The sequence below is a fragment of the Phyllobates terribilis genome, unplaced genomic scaffold (genome assembly GCF_046119375.1).
Source record: "Phyllobates terribilis strain yellow unplaced genomic scaffold, ASM4611937v1 Scaffold_13__5_contigs__length_258822181, whole genome shotgun sequence".
NCBI classification, from domain to species: domain Eukaryota; kingdom Metazoa; phylum Chordata; class Amphibia; order Anura; family Dendrobatidae; genus Phyllobates; species Phyllobates terribilis.
In genome coordinates, this window is record NW_027362773.1 from 4,219,481 (window position 1) to 4,235,895 (window position 16,415).

Genomic DNA, 16,415 nt, shown 5'->3' on the forward strand with positions numbered 1-16,415 from the left:
GTCTGTAATATTATATTTATCAAGGAGGGTATCTCGACCCTCTTTGTACTTTTGTTGTGAATCCAGAGTACAGCATCATATGGCAGAAGACTCCGTACTCTCACCAATGTTACAGCAGTCAGGGCGCCTACAATAAAGAATCTTTGTCTGGGGTTCCACAGCCCTGTACAACAGTCCTCATTGGGTTTGTGGCAGAGGCTATCACCATACTTTTGGTTGGCAATAAGAGGTGTTTAAGATCTATTCTATGGCTGCGGTATTATAAGTATAATCTTACTAACAATCACAGCGGTTCATTATTGATGTTGGGGTACAATAAGGGAGTCTCTCTCTCCCTCTGTTTCTGCTGCATAATTTGTCACATTTATACTGAATGTTTGCATTATACATATACAGCACTGGCAAAAATTAAGAGACTACTTCACAGTTTTCTAAAAATCCCCATCTCTACATGTCTGACAGCCATTCCATTCCAGTGTCAGTTGAATTCCAACCAAAGTCCACCTCATACTTAATGTGCTTCTGATTAGGTGATCACCTGAACCAAATCTTATGTAATGAGGGAAAGTATAAAAACACTGCTGTGGTCTTCACAAGCCTCTTGCAATAGGACTGGCTGGATGGCAAAACATGTGCTAGGAATAGCCCAAAAGTAATTTGTTTAAAAAAATAACTTTTGACCATGCCAAAGGAATTAAAAAGAAAAGTCTTGAGTAAGGAAAAGAAGGGCTCAATTCTGGCTTTACTAACAGAGGGATACAGTGAGCGTCATGTTGCCTCCCTACTTAAAATTTCGAAGATGGCAGTCCATTACAACAAGGTCAAGCAGCAGACATTGGGGACAACAAAGCTACAGATCGGCAGAGGGCAAAAGCAACTCTCCACTGACCGGGATGACCGTCATCTTATTCGAATGTCACTCAGCAACCACAGGATGACATCAAGTGACCTACAAAAGGAATGTCAAATGGCAGCTTGGGTGAAGGGCACGGCATGAACAGTTCATAACAGGTTCCTAGAGGCAGGCCTCAAGTCATGTAAAGCTAGAAAAAAGCCTTTCATCAATGAGGAGCTAAGGAGAGCCAGGCTGAAGTTTGCCAAACACTATAAGGATTGGACTATACAGGACTGGAGTAAGGTAATCTTCTCTGATGAGTCTAATTTTCAGCTTTGCCCAACACCTGGTCGTCTAATGGTTAGATGGAGACCTAGAGAGGCATACAAGCCACAGTGTCTTTCACCCACTGTGAAATTTAGTGGAGGGTCAGTGATGATCTGGGGATGCTTCAGCAAGGCTGGAATTGAGCAGGCTAATCTTTGCGAAGGATGTATGAATCAAGCCACATACAAGGTTATCCTTGAAAAACACTTGCTTCCTTCCCAAGCAATGTTCCCCAACTCTGAGGACTGTTTTTTTTCCAGCAGGACAATACCCCATGCCACACAGCTAGGTCAATCAATGTGTGGATGAAGGAGCACCACATCAAGACCCTGTCATGGCCAGCCCAAACTCCAGACCTGAACCCCATTGAAAACCTCTGGAATGTAATCAAGAGGAAGATGGATAGTCACAAGCCATCAAACAAAGAAGAACTGCTTACATTTTTGTGCCAGGAGTGGCATAAGGTCACCCAAAAGCAGTGTGAAAGACTGGTTGAAAGCATGGCAAGACACATAAAATCTGTGATTAAAAATCATGGTTATCCAACCAAATATTGATTTCTGAACTCTTCCCGAGTTAAAGCATGAGTATTGTTGTTTGTAAATGAATAAGAACTTGTTTTCTTTGCATTATTTGAGGTCTGAAAGCGCGGTTTCTTTTTTATTATTTTGACGATTTCTCATTTGCTGCAAATAAATACAAAATTTTTAGCTTTGAATTTCAGAGACATGTTGTCAGTAGTTTATAGAATAAAACAACAATGTACATTTTACTCAAAAATATACCTATAAAGAGAAAAATCAGAGAAACTGAAAATTTTGCAGTGGTATCTTAATTTTTGCCAGAGCTCTATATCAGACGCTCGTTATGGCAATTTATCTTTTCAGATCTCTTTACTTGTCTATGATTCTAAAGATCGTACAGATCTTTTCTATATCTGGCCTGGTTCCTGCACAGGACTTTGGTCCCTTGAGGTTTCTGTACCCACCCTGGTGCTATTTATTTGGTATTTCTGCTAGTGTGCTGTCCTGAGGGATGTGCTGGAAAAAAGGAATTAGACCTACCGGTAATTCTGTTTCCATGTAGTCCCTTAGGACAGCACCCTTAATTCCCTCCCTTATTTTTATCTTTGGGCTGGAGCTGGATCAGTCTTCCTGCGGGTCATTCGTTCATCTGGTCGTCATGGCAAAGTGGTTATTGTATGTGAGTTTCTAGTGGCTCGTATAGACCATTTGCATCCATCCTTGGGTGGTAATTGGTAAAAACACTGGAGGGTGGAGGTGGGAGTGGCCTTTTAACCTCTCTGTGATCCTGTTCCGTTATAGGCCAAGGAAGGACTACCTCCTAGTGTGCTGTCCTGAGGGACTACCTGGAAACAGAATTACCGGTAGGTTTAATTCCCTTTTTATCGAGAGGAGAGTATAATATGTTATTGGTAATGGTGAAGATTTCATGTCTGAAAGTTTCTCTACCCACCCTGATGTCACCTTCTGCCTTCCCAGCCCACCATTGTTAACAGTGACCTAAAACATTTGGTTATTCTCCCAGCGTTCTAGTGAATGCTGCTCCCTAGAGCTTTGAGTTTGGTATTATTTAGCCTTTGGGTTTAAACATATTCTGATCCAGGCCTTGTGTTAATATTATATTAGTGATCAACTTTTAAAGAAACTTACCATCTCCAAAACACTATTTTCATGCAGATATAGTGACAATCTGCCGGTAAATAGTTTAAACCGTGCCTTCATTATAATTTCATTAATAGCCTGGCCTTACTGAAGCAGTGGCTACAAGTGAAAATGAAGTTATATTTTCCTTGTAGCTGCTCTCTTAAAGAGGTTGTCCACTACAATAAATAATGCCCCCATCGATTTAAACAGTGGAAAGAAGTGTTTTTTGTAAATTCCTTCCATTGTCATTTGTGCCTGTGAGTGGTGCTACCGCTGCAGCCTGCTCCAATATCTGCTGATGGCACATCAAGTTCGGGAGACCCAGAGGCGTGAGCCAGTTCCACGCATCCACGATTGACTGGGCTATGGGCGGCATTTCACTGCACGTCACTGCCCAGCATCCAATGTGCGCTTGTGGCCAATAAATACAAAGGAGAGGGAAAACGCTCACTGGATGCTGGGCTATGGCGTGCCGTGAAACTCCGCACACAGCCCAGTCAATCGGGGGTTCGTGCAACTGGCTCACACATCTGGGTCTCCGGAACTTGATGTGCCATCAGCGCATGTCAGAGCAGGCTGCATCCGGGGTCATGTGATGCCCAGTGAGCGGTCAGCGATGCCGTCACTCACAGGCACAATTGACGACAGCGGAAGGTATTTACAAAAACACTTCTTTCCACTGTTTAAATTGATGGGGGCATTATTTATTGTAGTGGACTACCGCTTTAAACTCATTGGGCCAGTGCTGGGAAAGGTTACAGTCACTGTTTACTACACAGTGAGAGCACCTGCAATCACTCACCCTGCACCTAGACTGACAGCCTGCTCCGCACACTTATGCTGCACAAATAAACTGCAGCACAGGCTGCTCATTGTAAAGTGAGCGGTGACTATCCGCTGCACCGCTCCAAAGACATGAAGTGAACAGCTGCAGGGAGAATAAAACCTCCCTTTCTCCTTGTGGCCACTGCTCCAGTAATGCAGGTAGACATAATTGAAATGCTATTTACCTGCAGATTAACCCCATCTCTGCAGGTAACTAGCGGTTTAGCAGGTTCAGAACCTTTTTAAAGTCCTGATTTATTACATATGTTTTTAGCAGTAGTGGAATCATCCCGTTCCCAACATTTGATATACATGTACTTCTCTTGTTGGGACACAAAATTTAGAGCGGCTCAGGAGCTAAGCCCTCTGCATACAAGGTGGGTGCTGGTGTGTAATACATAAACAACTGGCAATCATTTCTCAGTACAGAGAGCATAGCTAGAATTGAATCAGCCGGATACTTAAAGGCATTAAATTGAGTTGTCATCGCCAGAGAAAATAGCAGCAGAACAGTGGGCGTGCCAGGTGAATAGGTCATCAGTATTTTGCAACAACACTTTACTGTATGAAGGAGAGTGTAAGATTATAGGGGTTTGAATACTCTGCCATTGATACAAACGAAATATGGCAAAAAAACAGATCTAAAAAACTTGGCAGCACAATTTAATGGTAATTTTGAACGAAAAAGAAGGGCTTGTTGGTTTATAGCCTTTAAACCCAGGGTGCTAATCCTGCATCCCAGGGGCCACATGCGGCCCATGATGCCATTCTGCGCAGCCCACATCCATATGGATTGAAAAATTCTTGACAGATTAAAGAAGCACTCCCATTAAAATTAGTATCCTCTTAATATATTCAATCATATTATATAGCCCTGTGTACTTACAATTGCTCATTTTGCCTTTCTACCCAGTTAATTCTGTCGGCCATACCAGGAGCCGCACTGCGGCTACATTGTGCGCGCTATTAAGGTGAGTGAATGGTCACTGCTCCCCACGCACACAGTCCCGGCGTGGGAGCAGTGACTATTCTGGCACAACATCTCACAGGGTGAGGGCGCGTGGCAGTAACGTCATGCACAGATCACACAGTGAGATCCCTGCCGGCAGCAGAGCAGGACGCAGCGCTAGAGGAGAGAGGAGGTGAGCATAATTGTTTGTTTTTTGTGTGCAGCGTGATGGGGATCAGGGGGTGCCAAGCATACCAGGCAGAGGGATGAGGGGGACCATACATACTGGGATCAAAGGTGCCATACATACCAGGAAGAGGGATGAGTGGTGCCATACATACCAGGCGCTGCACCACATTTTTAATTCATACACCAGTAAAACAAAAAGCATTATAATCATTACTATAAAACTATGCCACTAGATAAATTCCTTGAGGGGTGTAGAGGGATGCATTTTTTTATTTTTATGGCTTTGCATTCATATAATATTTACCAGCATTAATAATACTGTGCATAATCAGATTAGTCTGATTTTTATATCAACATTTACTATTCTGATATTCTTATAAGGCTATCCTTTTGGGAATCCAGGTTTGGGATTTTTTTGTCTCTTATTTATAGGGTTAAATTACATCTCCACTTTTTTAGTTGCGCTTATCTCCTTTTTCCAGTCACCTGTTTTTGTATTAATTTGTACATTTTAAATAAACTTTGAAATAATTCTCCCATCCCTTGTGCTTTTGGGCTTCCTGATTTACTGTGATTTGATATATAAGGTTTTTTGCATCTGATATTCAGTTATTCAATTGGAAGAAACTCAATTTTTTACTTATATGTGGGAAATGTTATTTTTTCACTATTTTGTGTGACATAACTATGGTTTAAGGGCATAAAAATTAAAAGTTTGAAAGTCTAGAAACTTAAGCCAAATTTTCAGATATTTCCACACGTAAACACAAGTCGTACCGAACACATTTTACCCCTGTTATGAAGTACAATATGTCATGAGAAAACAGTCTCAGAATTGCTATGATCCATTAAAGCGTTCCAGAGTTATTGCCTCATAGAGTTACGCTGGTCAGAATTTAAAAAAATTGGCTTGGTCAGGAAGGCGAAAACAGGCTTTGGGGTGAAGGGGTTAAAGGCTCTGTCAGAGCAGAATGCAGGTTCAAACCAATTACAGGTGCTCGGTGCACCCTTGGTGTGGCCAAACATTTAAGTGCACCTTCCCACCTACTTATTTCCCTCAATCTCCATTCTTCTCTTTCTCTATAGAGCCATACCTGTCAATCAAAATAGAGGTGGGTCGGAAATAGAGGGAAAACAAGTAGGATGAAAGGGGCACTAAAATGTTTGACCACACTAAGGGTGCGCTTAGTTCAAACCAAAGACAGGTGCTATCATTCTTTGATGACAAACTCAATTTAAAAAAAGTAATCATGCCCTCAAAGATTAAACCTGCCCCGACGTCTCCCTTAAATAGTAATAATTTGCCCTGAGTGTCCAAAATACAATAAAAATTGTCACTTGAGTGTCTCAGAAAAATACACTTACCGTACTCCCCTAATTAGGAACTTCTGACAAGTTCAACAGTCAAGCCTTCTTTGCTGTTACCTGCCAAGTGTGGAAGATGGGATGGTGGTGGTGGTGTTTCTGTGCCCCCCTGACAAGGGAAACTGATATGCTGAGTGTGGTCCAGGTGGTCTTGTATGCCACAGACTTAAAGAAGGCTAGTAGGGAAGTTACGCCCTTCTCTCTGTGCTCTACCAGATACTTCAGCTATTGGAAGTGCTACTTTCTCGGGGATCTGAAGCATGTGTTGGTCCTCACCATCCCAGTGGGCCCACTAGCTGCATGGAAGCTATGTACCCCCTGAGGAAACTGTGGAGGAGGCACTTCTGAACCTCCTACTTTTTGGCTTGCATGATTCTAAAGTACTACTGAGATCACTGACCTAGAAGGATCAGATTTTTTTTGCTTCAAGATTAACAGCTGAATTAATAATATAAGGTAATAAGGTATTAAGTTATACCCACCTTACACATTCTTGTTTTGTTCCAAAAATGTCTGATAGATGTGAGTTTTACCTCAAAATAGGAGTCTCTATTATGGAAATACCAAAAATTGCTAAAGCGTGAATACAATTCTGGAAAGAGAAATGCAGGGGGAAGTAAATTTACAGTGGATATAAAAAGTCTTCACACTCTTTTTAAAAGGTCTTGTTTTTTTGCCATGTAATACAAAAATCATACCAAGAAGGATGAAGTTATTTCAGAACTTTACCCACCTTTAATGTCACCCATAATCTATATAAATCCTTTGAAATCTTTTCACGTAGAAAAAGAAAATTAAAGAACTAAAATAGTGTGGTTGCATGAGTATGCACACTCTTAAATTACGACTTGCTGAAGTACCATTTTGAATTTTTAACAACATTAAGCTTTTTTAGTTAGGAGTCTTATCAGCATGACACATCTAGAATTGGCAATCTTGACTTGCTCTTCAATGTAGTAGTGCTCTAAGGCCACAGCCCCACTATCAGTATTTGATCAGTATTTTTTCTCAGGAGTGGGAGCCAAAACCAAGTGGGGAACAATCAGAAAAAAGGTATAATAGAAACAATTGCACCAATTCTGCATTCATCACCCACTCCTGGTTTTGGCTTCCACTCCTGAGAAAAATTACTGACCAAATACTGATATTGGGGCCGTGGCCTCAATCTTAAAGTCAGATTGCGAGGCCATCTACTATGTACAGCTCCCTCTTCAGGTCACCCAGAGATTCTCAATTTGAGAGTCCCGACATATGAAGAATACAGGCAATTGCTGTCACATGCAGTACACGACCAGTCATTGACAGAAATTTCTAAAGCTCCTTTAATGTTGCTGTAGACCTCCACCACCAATTTTCTTTTTGTTTTTGAGGGATGTTAAATTTTAGGTAATTTCACTGTTGTTCCAAATGTAAGCCTCTTGATGATTGTCTTCACAATGTTCCATGGTATATCTAATCCATTAGAAAGTTTTTGTACCCTTCTCTTGACTGATAACTTTCGAAAATGAGAGACCCCTTTGCTGTGTTATAAAATGTTTATGGACCCTGGGTTTTGCTGTAAAATGCAGCTAAGAAAATGTCATGAAAATCCTACTGGAATAGATAAACTTTACACACATATGGGGTTACACAGAATCACTGTAAATGATGGTAGCTGTGTACTGACTACTATTTACCGTGAGTATAAATGTTCTTGGCTAATTCTGAACACAACCACATCCCCGACTGTAAGAGGGTGTTCACACTTATGCAGACACATTATTTTAGTTTTATTTTCCCTTTCAAAATTATTTCAGTTTGTTTCTTAATCAATTTTATACAAATTATGGGTGACATTAACCCCTTCATGACCTTGCAATTTTCTGTTTTTACACTTTCATGTTTTTCCTCCTTTTATTCCAAGAGCCATAACTTTTTAATTTTTTTTGTCGCCATAGCCGTATGAAGGATTGTTTTCGGTGGGACAAGTTGTACTTTTGAATGACCCATTTTACATTTTATCATGTGATGCACTGAAACGCGGGAATACAAATCCAACTGCGTTGAAATTGCAAAAAAAAGTGCAATTCCATTATTATTATTTTTTTCTATTTGCCATATTCATTATATGGTAAAACTGACCTGGCAATATGATTCTCCAGATCAGTACGAGTATGCAGATACAAAACATATATATATATATATATATATATATATATATATATATATATATATATATATATATATATATATATATATATATATATATATATATATATATATATATATATATATATAAGTGCCAATAAAAAAATTCTGAAATTTGTAAGAGAAATTTTTTTGCTTGTGTCGCCATTTACCGAGACTCGTAATGTTTTCATTTTTCGGGAATCTTGGACTGTGTGAGGGCTTATTTTTTGCTCCCTGAGCTTACATTTTTATTGTTGTTATTTTGAGGTAGATATAATGTTTTGATCACCTCTTATTGCAATGTTGTGGCGGCCAAAAAACATAATTATCTCGTTTTGATTTTTTCTCTTCTTAAACTGTTTACCATTAATTTATTTTATATTTTGATACATTTGACTTTTACAAACGCAGTGATTTCAAATATGTGTGTGTATGTATATATATATATATATATATATATATATATAATATATATAATATATTTTTTAATGGGACAAAAGGGTGATTTGAACATGTGTTTTTTTTATTTTTTTCATATTTTTTAAAACTTTTTTCGATTACTTTAACCCCTTTACCCCCGAAGGTTGTTTGCACAAAAATGACCAGGCCAATTTTTACAATTCTGACCACTGTCACTTTGAGGTATTAACTCTGGAACGCTTCAGCGGATCCCGCTGATCCTGAGTGTTTTTTCGTGACATATTGTACTTCATGATAGTGGTAAAATTTATTCAACATGACTTGCGTTTATTTGTGAAAAAATCGGAAATATGGTGAAAATGTTTAAAATTTGAATTTTCATGCCCTTAAATCAGCGAGATATGTTACACGAAATAGTTAATAAATAACATTTCCCACATGTCTACTTTACATCAGCACAATTTTGGAACCAACATCTTTTTGTTCTTAGGAAGTTATAAGGGTTAAAATTTGACCAGCAATTTCTCATTTTTACAACAAAATATACAAAACCATTTTTTAGGGACCACACCACATTTGAAGTCACTTTGAGTGGTATATATGACAGAAAATACCCCAAAGTGACACCATTCTAAAAAGTTTATTAACCCTTCATGTACTTCACCGCAATTAATCGAATGTGAAAGGGAAAAAATGAACATATACGTTTTTTTTTAACACAAGACCACAATTTTTTTATTTTCACAAAGGTAGCAGGAAAAATTGGACCTCAAAAGTTGTTGTGCAATTTCTCCTGAGTACGCTAATACCCCATATGTGGGAAAGCCATTGTGTAGGCGTAGGGCTCGGAAGGGAAAGAGCACCGTTTTAATGTTTTTAAGGCAACACTCGCTGGAATTGAGCGCAGAAGCTAGCGGACGCAATGTTGCGTTTGGAGAGCCCCTGATGTGCCTAAACAGTGGAAACCCCCACAAGTGACCCCATTTTAGACGTGTGGTGAGCACTTTGAACTCCCAAGTGATTTGCAGAAGTTTATAACGTAAAGCCGTGGAAGAAAAAATCATTTTTTCCACAAAAATGATCTTTTAGCCGAAATTATTTTTTATTTTCACAAGGGTACTAGGAGAAATTGGACCCCAAATGTTGTGGTACAATTTCTCCTTAGTACGCTGATACCCCATATGTGGGGGAAAGCCATTTCTTTGATGCACATCAGGGCTCGGAAGTGAATGAGTGACGTTTTGGACTGCAGACTTTGATGGAATGGTCTGTGAGCGTCCTGTCGCGTTTGCAGAGCCCCTGATGTGCCTAAATAGTGAAAATGCCCATCAAGTGCCCCCTTTTTGGAACTTATCTACTGATTCCTAATATGTGAATTTTATAATGTAGTGTTATACGTCAGTTGTGTAGCGTTCGTCAGATTGTCCTACGTCAGTTGTGTAGTATTAGTCAGGTTGTCATGCTTCAGTTGTGTAAGTCAGAACTGAATTTAGTAATCCATGGATGTGTCGTACAGTCTGAAGCATTCTTTCATACACAGGCCAGGTTTGTCGTGGCAGGTCTCACATTGATAAATGGTGTCCTTGCGTATACCCCTTTGGTAACACACTCTGCACCTCTTTTGTGACTCACCTTTTTTTCTTCCTTGAGGGATCTCCCCTGTGAAATGCTGACTAGGTACGATTCAAGGTCCTTCAGTTCCGGAAGAACTGGGGCCTGCTCCTCCGCCTCTGCCAAGTATCAGGGCCTTGAGCACTATCTCCTGGAACTGAAGGTATGACATGATAGCAGGAAAGCATTGTGCATTGCCATCTGTACGATGTGCACGGCCAGCTTCTTGTTTCACACCCTGGCCTTTTTCAAAGCACTGTACAGCTGTAGGACTTGATCAGAGAGATTAACTCCCCCCATGTACTTGTTGTACTCCAAAACACAGTCTGGCTTGATGACCTGTGTAGAGAAACCTCGTACAGTGCTGGGGGTGCTGCCATCACAATGTATGGTGGTCAGGAGAAGAACATCCCTCTTGTACTTGACAACCAGCTGGTGGTCGCTACATTGTGCTCCGCTCTTACCCCTTCTGAGCATCTGCCCAATTAGCGTCTTTGGGAGGCCTCTCTGATTTTTTTGTAAAGTACCGCAGGCTGCGGTACCTCGCGCAGAGAGGGACTTGGACAGTGGGATGCTGGTATAAAAGTTAACCACGTAGAGGTGATAACCTTGCTTCAGCGGTGGGTGCACCAAATCCCACACAGTTTTCCCACTCACTCCCAGGACAGGGGGGGCATTCAGGGAGTTCAGTCTGGGAGCCGTTGCCTTCATAAACCCTAAACTTGTGGATGTACCCTGAGCTGTACTCTCACAAAGTTTGTACAGCTTAATTCCGTACCTGGCCCTTTTACTGGGCGGGTACTGCCGGAATCCAGGCCTCCCCTTAAAATGAATTCGGGACTCACCCACGCAGATGTCCCTTTGGGGCACGTACACTTCAGCAAACTTGTTGTTGAAGTGCTCGATGACCGGCCGAACTTTGAAAAGACGATCAAAGTAAGGGTCATCTCGTGCAGGACACCGTACATTATCGTTGTAATGCAAGAACTTGTGGATGGCCTCAAAACGTGTCCAGGTCATGACCACTTGGAACACTTTAGTGTTATACAAAACATCAGCACCTCAGTATTGTTGAGTTTCTGGCTTCTTCAGTATCCCATGTGAAGGACGAGGCCCCAAAACTTCATCATTTCTACTGCTTCTACAGAAGTCCAGTTAGAAAATGCTGAAGAGCGGTTTTGTGCCAAAATTGTTGAGCGTACAAATTAGTTTGGTCCACCTGTGGTTTAAATAAATACTCAGAGAAAAAGACTTTGAAAAAGTCTATTTCTGTGAGGCTGGTGGTGTCAAACTTGATTTCTGATTCCGCTACAAAGTCAGAAATCAGTGGCTCATAATTTTCGGTATCCATACTGGGTCAGTAATGGGGGGCGCTGGTTACTCTTCTGTTCTGGGGCGTCTAAGTGGTGGTTCAGTATCACCTGAGGAGGAAGAGGAAGACGACAATGACGAGGAGTCAGAAAAATAAAGATAAGTGGGATCCTCTCCTTCTCTGTCCGTGTCGGAGGCAAGGAAAGCGTATAGCGGGTTTTAGACAAGCGGGACTTGTTCTTTTTTTATGTCTGTAGTGTGTGTGTCAGTACTTTATTCAGTTGTGTGTGTGTGTGTGTGTGTCAGTGTGCTTGGTGTAAACTTTTTTTTAAAAGAAAAAGATAAAAAAAAAAGTAACCGGAGGTGGTGCTAACAGTGAGCACGAGTGCGGATCAGTGACCTGTGTCACTGATCAACGCTCGGTGACTGCTGGATGTGTGCACGAAGGTGGTGCAAAAGGGAGGGAGGAAAAAAAAGTGTAAAACAGAGAGCGTTCTGCCGCTGCAGGAAGCACGAAAAAAAAACTGCCAAAAGATGAACGATCAAGTACTGATCAGCGCTTGGTGGCGGGAAGAGGGGGATTAGGGTGGATGAGGAGGGAGCAAAAAATCTACTTAGTTGTCTTCAGTCTTTTTCTGTAGCAGCAGGAGCAGCGATTGTGGTGTAGCAGGCTTCTGAGGCACCACAAGGTCAAGCACGGCGCACAATCGGACCGCGTGACTGCTCTGTGCAAAATAAAAAAGTCAGTGGATAAAAACAGTGTAAAACAGCGAACACAAGTGCTGATCGGTGATTCGCGTCAGCGATCGGCAGCTGCTGGATGCACGCACGGAGGTGGTGCAAAGTTGGGGGGGGGGGGTGGGAATTGACAGGGACAACAAAAAGGGAGCATGGACGTTGATCAGTGATTTGGGTCACTGATCAGCCCTTGCCACTGCAGGATGCACGGAAAAAAAAAACTGCCAGAAATTGAGCGATCAAGTACTGATCAGCGCTCGGTGGCAGAAACGGAATTTGGGGAGGGGGGTAAAAAGACGGGGGATTGGGGTGTATGAAGAGAGATCAGGCAGGGATCTCTTCTTTCTTAACAGGCAGTCGGAGCAGGGATTGTGGTGTCACAGGCTTCTCTTAGAGCACCGATCCTAGACTTGACATCAGTTTTTCAGGCAATCAGCCAGCACATAGATCACAGAGACAGAGCCAGGATGAAGCAAAGCACGCTCTATGTGAGTGCACGTCACAGGGCCTGTCACAAGGCCCTGTGACGTTCAAGGGAGGGTGGAAATATGATAAATAAGCATATAGGCTGGGATTTAGGGGAATAATAAACAGATGGGTGGGGATTTCTTGGCATGTCCAGCGGATGCCAAGCCTGTACAAAACTGAATTGATTAAAACTCTTTTCTCTGCAATCAGACCTCTACTATGGGCCATAAAGGTATGTATAGATTTACTTTTCTATAACCTGTATGTATAGAGGCCTGATAACTCCCAGGGGGTCACAGATTCCCTTGAAATGTAGTGTGTTTCAATAGAGCAGTGAAGATGGGAGGAGATGTAGCATCATGGAGGTCCGTGTGTAGAGAAGAGCAGTGTGCTCTCTGCAGAGGATAAGCTGCACAAGGCAGGGTATCCGTCCCTAGAGTACGGAGACTTCCAGAGTCAGTGCTAAACTGAGAGGCTGCTCGTTCTTCATATAAAGAGCAGTGAAGTGTTATGCCCAGGAGCTCAGCAGTGCATAGAGTCAGGAACATTGCTGAAAGAGAAAGTAAGTGTTTTCCCACAGGATTCAAGCTGCCTGCTCGCTGGAAGGGATCACGGATCCAGTACCTGGCTATCTTGGATCTCTAGGGTCCCTATTAGTCTTTTACCAGAGATATGATTAGCAGCAGGAAGGCTACACAACATCACAGCAGAGAAATTGAACTCTAACCGTGCAAGTACGACCAAAACCCTGGATGTGAATTGTATGGAAACTTCTGGAACTGTTTGCAGAACTAAAGTAAAAGGTACAAACCAATTATTACCTCATCTAACGCTGATTATTCTCTGCTGCGCCATTCCTGCTCCAACAGCCCTGCTTGGAAGGGTTAATCATCTGGCACTGTTCATCACCACCTAACTCCGAGGGGCCTTCATCAGTGCCCAGCCATACCAGGCCGAACTTCCCAACTGGCGCCACAAACCTTTTTTATTATTTTATTATTAACCCCACAATTAACAAAGACTGGTGCGCCCCCCCAGTCGGGCTTGACTAGCACTCTGACCACCGTGCTGACCGCAGCAGCCAGCCGGGGCGGCACATGTAGACTTTTCATCCACTGTATACAAAAAGTTACAAGAATCATAGAGTTGGTAAAAGAAGTTACAGAAAAATCACTATTAAATATATATTTTTTTCAATTCTTTTTATTGAGGGATTTTTTACAATATAAGGGGGGAGGGATATCCATTTCCAAATCTGAATGTAAACTTGACAAGAGTGAAGATTGTAACATGGAAAATCAAGGGTAATAGAGAGAGGGAAAGAAAGGAAGGGATAAGAAAGAAGTCAGTTATGAGAAAAGGGGGGTGGGAGTAAAGGAAGGTATAAAGGGAAAGTAAATAATAGGAAAGAAATAAGATCAGGTTAACAAGGGAATGGAAAGTAGAAGGAAGATTAGGGGAGGGGAAGGAAAATAAAAGGAAACACATAGCAACAGATCATCTAAGTATTGTTAAACCATGGGTGAACAGTAGAAAGTATTATTCAGCATTTCTAATTTAAAAATGTAAAATCTGACAAAGAAATACAAATATGTTTTTATTAACCGGCTCTTCTTGCCTGGAGTAAAAATTGTGCCCCAAGAGTAATAACTCTTTAATAAATTATTCCTTAAGGCATGAGATAATTTAAACGAATTATGAATTAAAATTTTTTCAATAATCTCAGGAAGAGAAGGGGGACCTATGGATTTCCACTTTGAGGCTATGAGAGACTTTGTGGATAGTACTTTTTAAAAAAGCATGATGTTATAATACCTTTAGCTGGTGCTACTTGACATAATTATGCGGATCTCCATGTTTTTCTGATATAATTGTGTGCAAAACCAATTAAATGTTACTATACTTTGTTTATTGAAATTCACAGATAACTTATGGAGTACCTACCTAGAAAAAGGTGAAATAATGGAAAAATCAAACATCCATTCTTGGGAAGTTCAGGGATCTAAGAGTAAGCTTCATCTATATGTCTTAGCAGACATCACAACTACATTTACAGTCCTTGTTGGCATCTTTTTCCCTTCTGTGACTGGTAAGACGTTTTTATGCGTACCACCTTTTCTAAACCACATAACTTTTGGGGGGTCTAAACTTTCTAGTTAAAAGCAGCACTAATCCTAAAAATGACTGTTATAAAAAAAGTAGGAGATACGCTTTCCTACACAGGTTGTTAGTTTGCATACTTTTCTATATACTACTAATTGCAGACAGCCTTGTTGACCTCATACAGAGAACACAAGGTTTAATTTTATGCTCTTCTATTCCATTCTGTAATCCATCTGTAGCAGAGACACCGTGACAGACTAGAGAAAGTGGAAGCTGTCCCATCAAATGACAAAGGGGTAGGCTTTCATTTGGGGTTAGGCAAGGGAATTGAGGGAATGGAAATTCAAGGAGCTTTAGTGTTGGGAATCGGGACAGTTCCTAAACCTACTCATCGCAGCTACTGTCAAAAAATCTGTGTATTATTTTATATAGTAAACTTTTTCTAAAGGTCAAGTATGCTCCCTTAACGGGTTGAATTCTAGCACAAGTATGAGCCAATGACTTAAGTGAAAAGCCAATAAATTGCAGACGTGGACTGGGACATTAACATCTATACCACCTACAAAGAGACCCTTGAATATCTTCCTATTTAGAGATGAATAGGAGATTTGTGTCCTCCCTTACAGAAGAAATACTGTATGAATTTGGGAATGCTTCTGAAAACATACAGTAGATGAAATACAGTCATGGCCGAAAGTGTTGGTACCCTTGAAATTGTTCCAGAAAGTGAAGTATTTCTCCCAGAAAATTATTGCAATTACACATATTTTGTTATACACATGTTTATTTTTATTGTGTGCTGGAACAACACAAAAAAGCTGAGAAAAAAGGCAAATTGGACATCATTTCACACAAAACCCCAAAAATGGGCCTGACAAAAATTTTGGCACCCTCAACTTAACATTTGGTTGCACACCCTTTGGAATAAATAACTGCAATCAATCGCTTCCTATACCCATCTACAACCTTCTTACAACTTTCAACTGGAATTTTGGACCACTCTACTTTTGCAAACTGCTCCAGGTCTCTCATTTGGAGAAGTATACCTAGTAAGTCCAGTCTACTGTGACCTGAAAGATCATACAGTGAGATCAGAGGGTCTGGGAGGGACTTTATTCAAAGGAGTCTCAATTAGAACTGTGGAAGCATCTAGTAGCAAAACTGGACCATTTTATCAAGATAACTTGATAGCAATTATACTGTAATATTCACTGGATTAAATTTAGCACTAAATCAGATTCTTTACAGTAATAAATCACATACCAAATTGAAAGCTGACTACTGCAAACCAAAGAATTGAACTCTTGGCTGACCTCATTGTAAGTATTTCATAGTGGTTCTCAAACCCATAAACCATTATTCATTCACCACAGAGAGTATAGGTAATATAAAATACTGATATCAAACATTAAAGTATTTAAAAGAAAATCAAATCCCC

General features: G+C 40.8%; 1 protein-coding gene across 1 annotated transcript in view; it reads left to right on the forward strand.

Annotated features, from left to right (window-relative positions):
* The window catches only part of SLC12A4 (solute carrier family 12 member 4), a 394,075-nt gene that overhangs the window by 220,356 nt on the left and 157,304 nt on the right, over nucleotides 1–16,415 (forward strand). Inside the window, exon 9 of the mRNA XM_073657959.1 lies at nucleotides 14,799–14,963. Coding sequence (XP_073514060.1) covers nucleotides 14,799–14,963 — 165 coding nt within the window. The remainder of the gene's footprint in view (nucleotides 1–14,798; nucleotides 14,964–16,415) is intronic.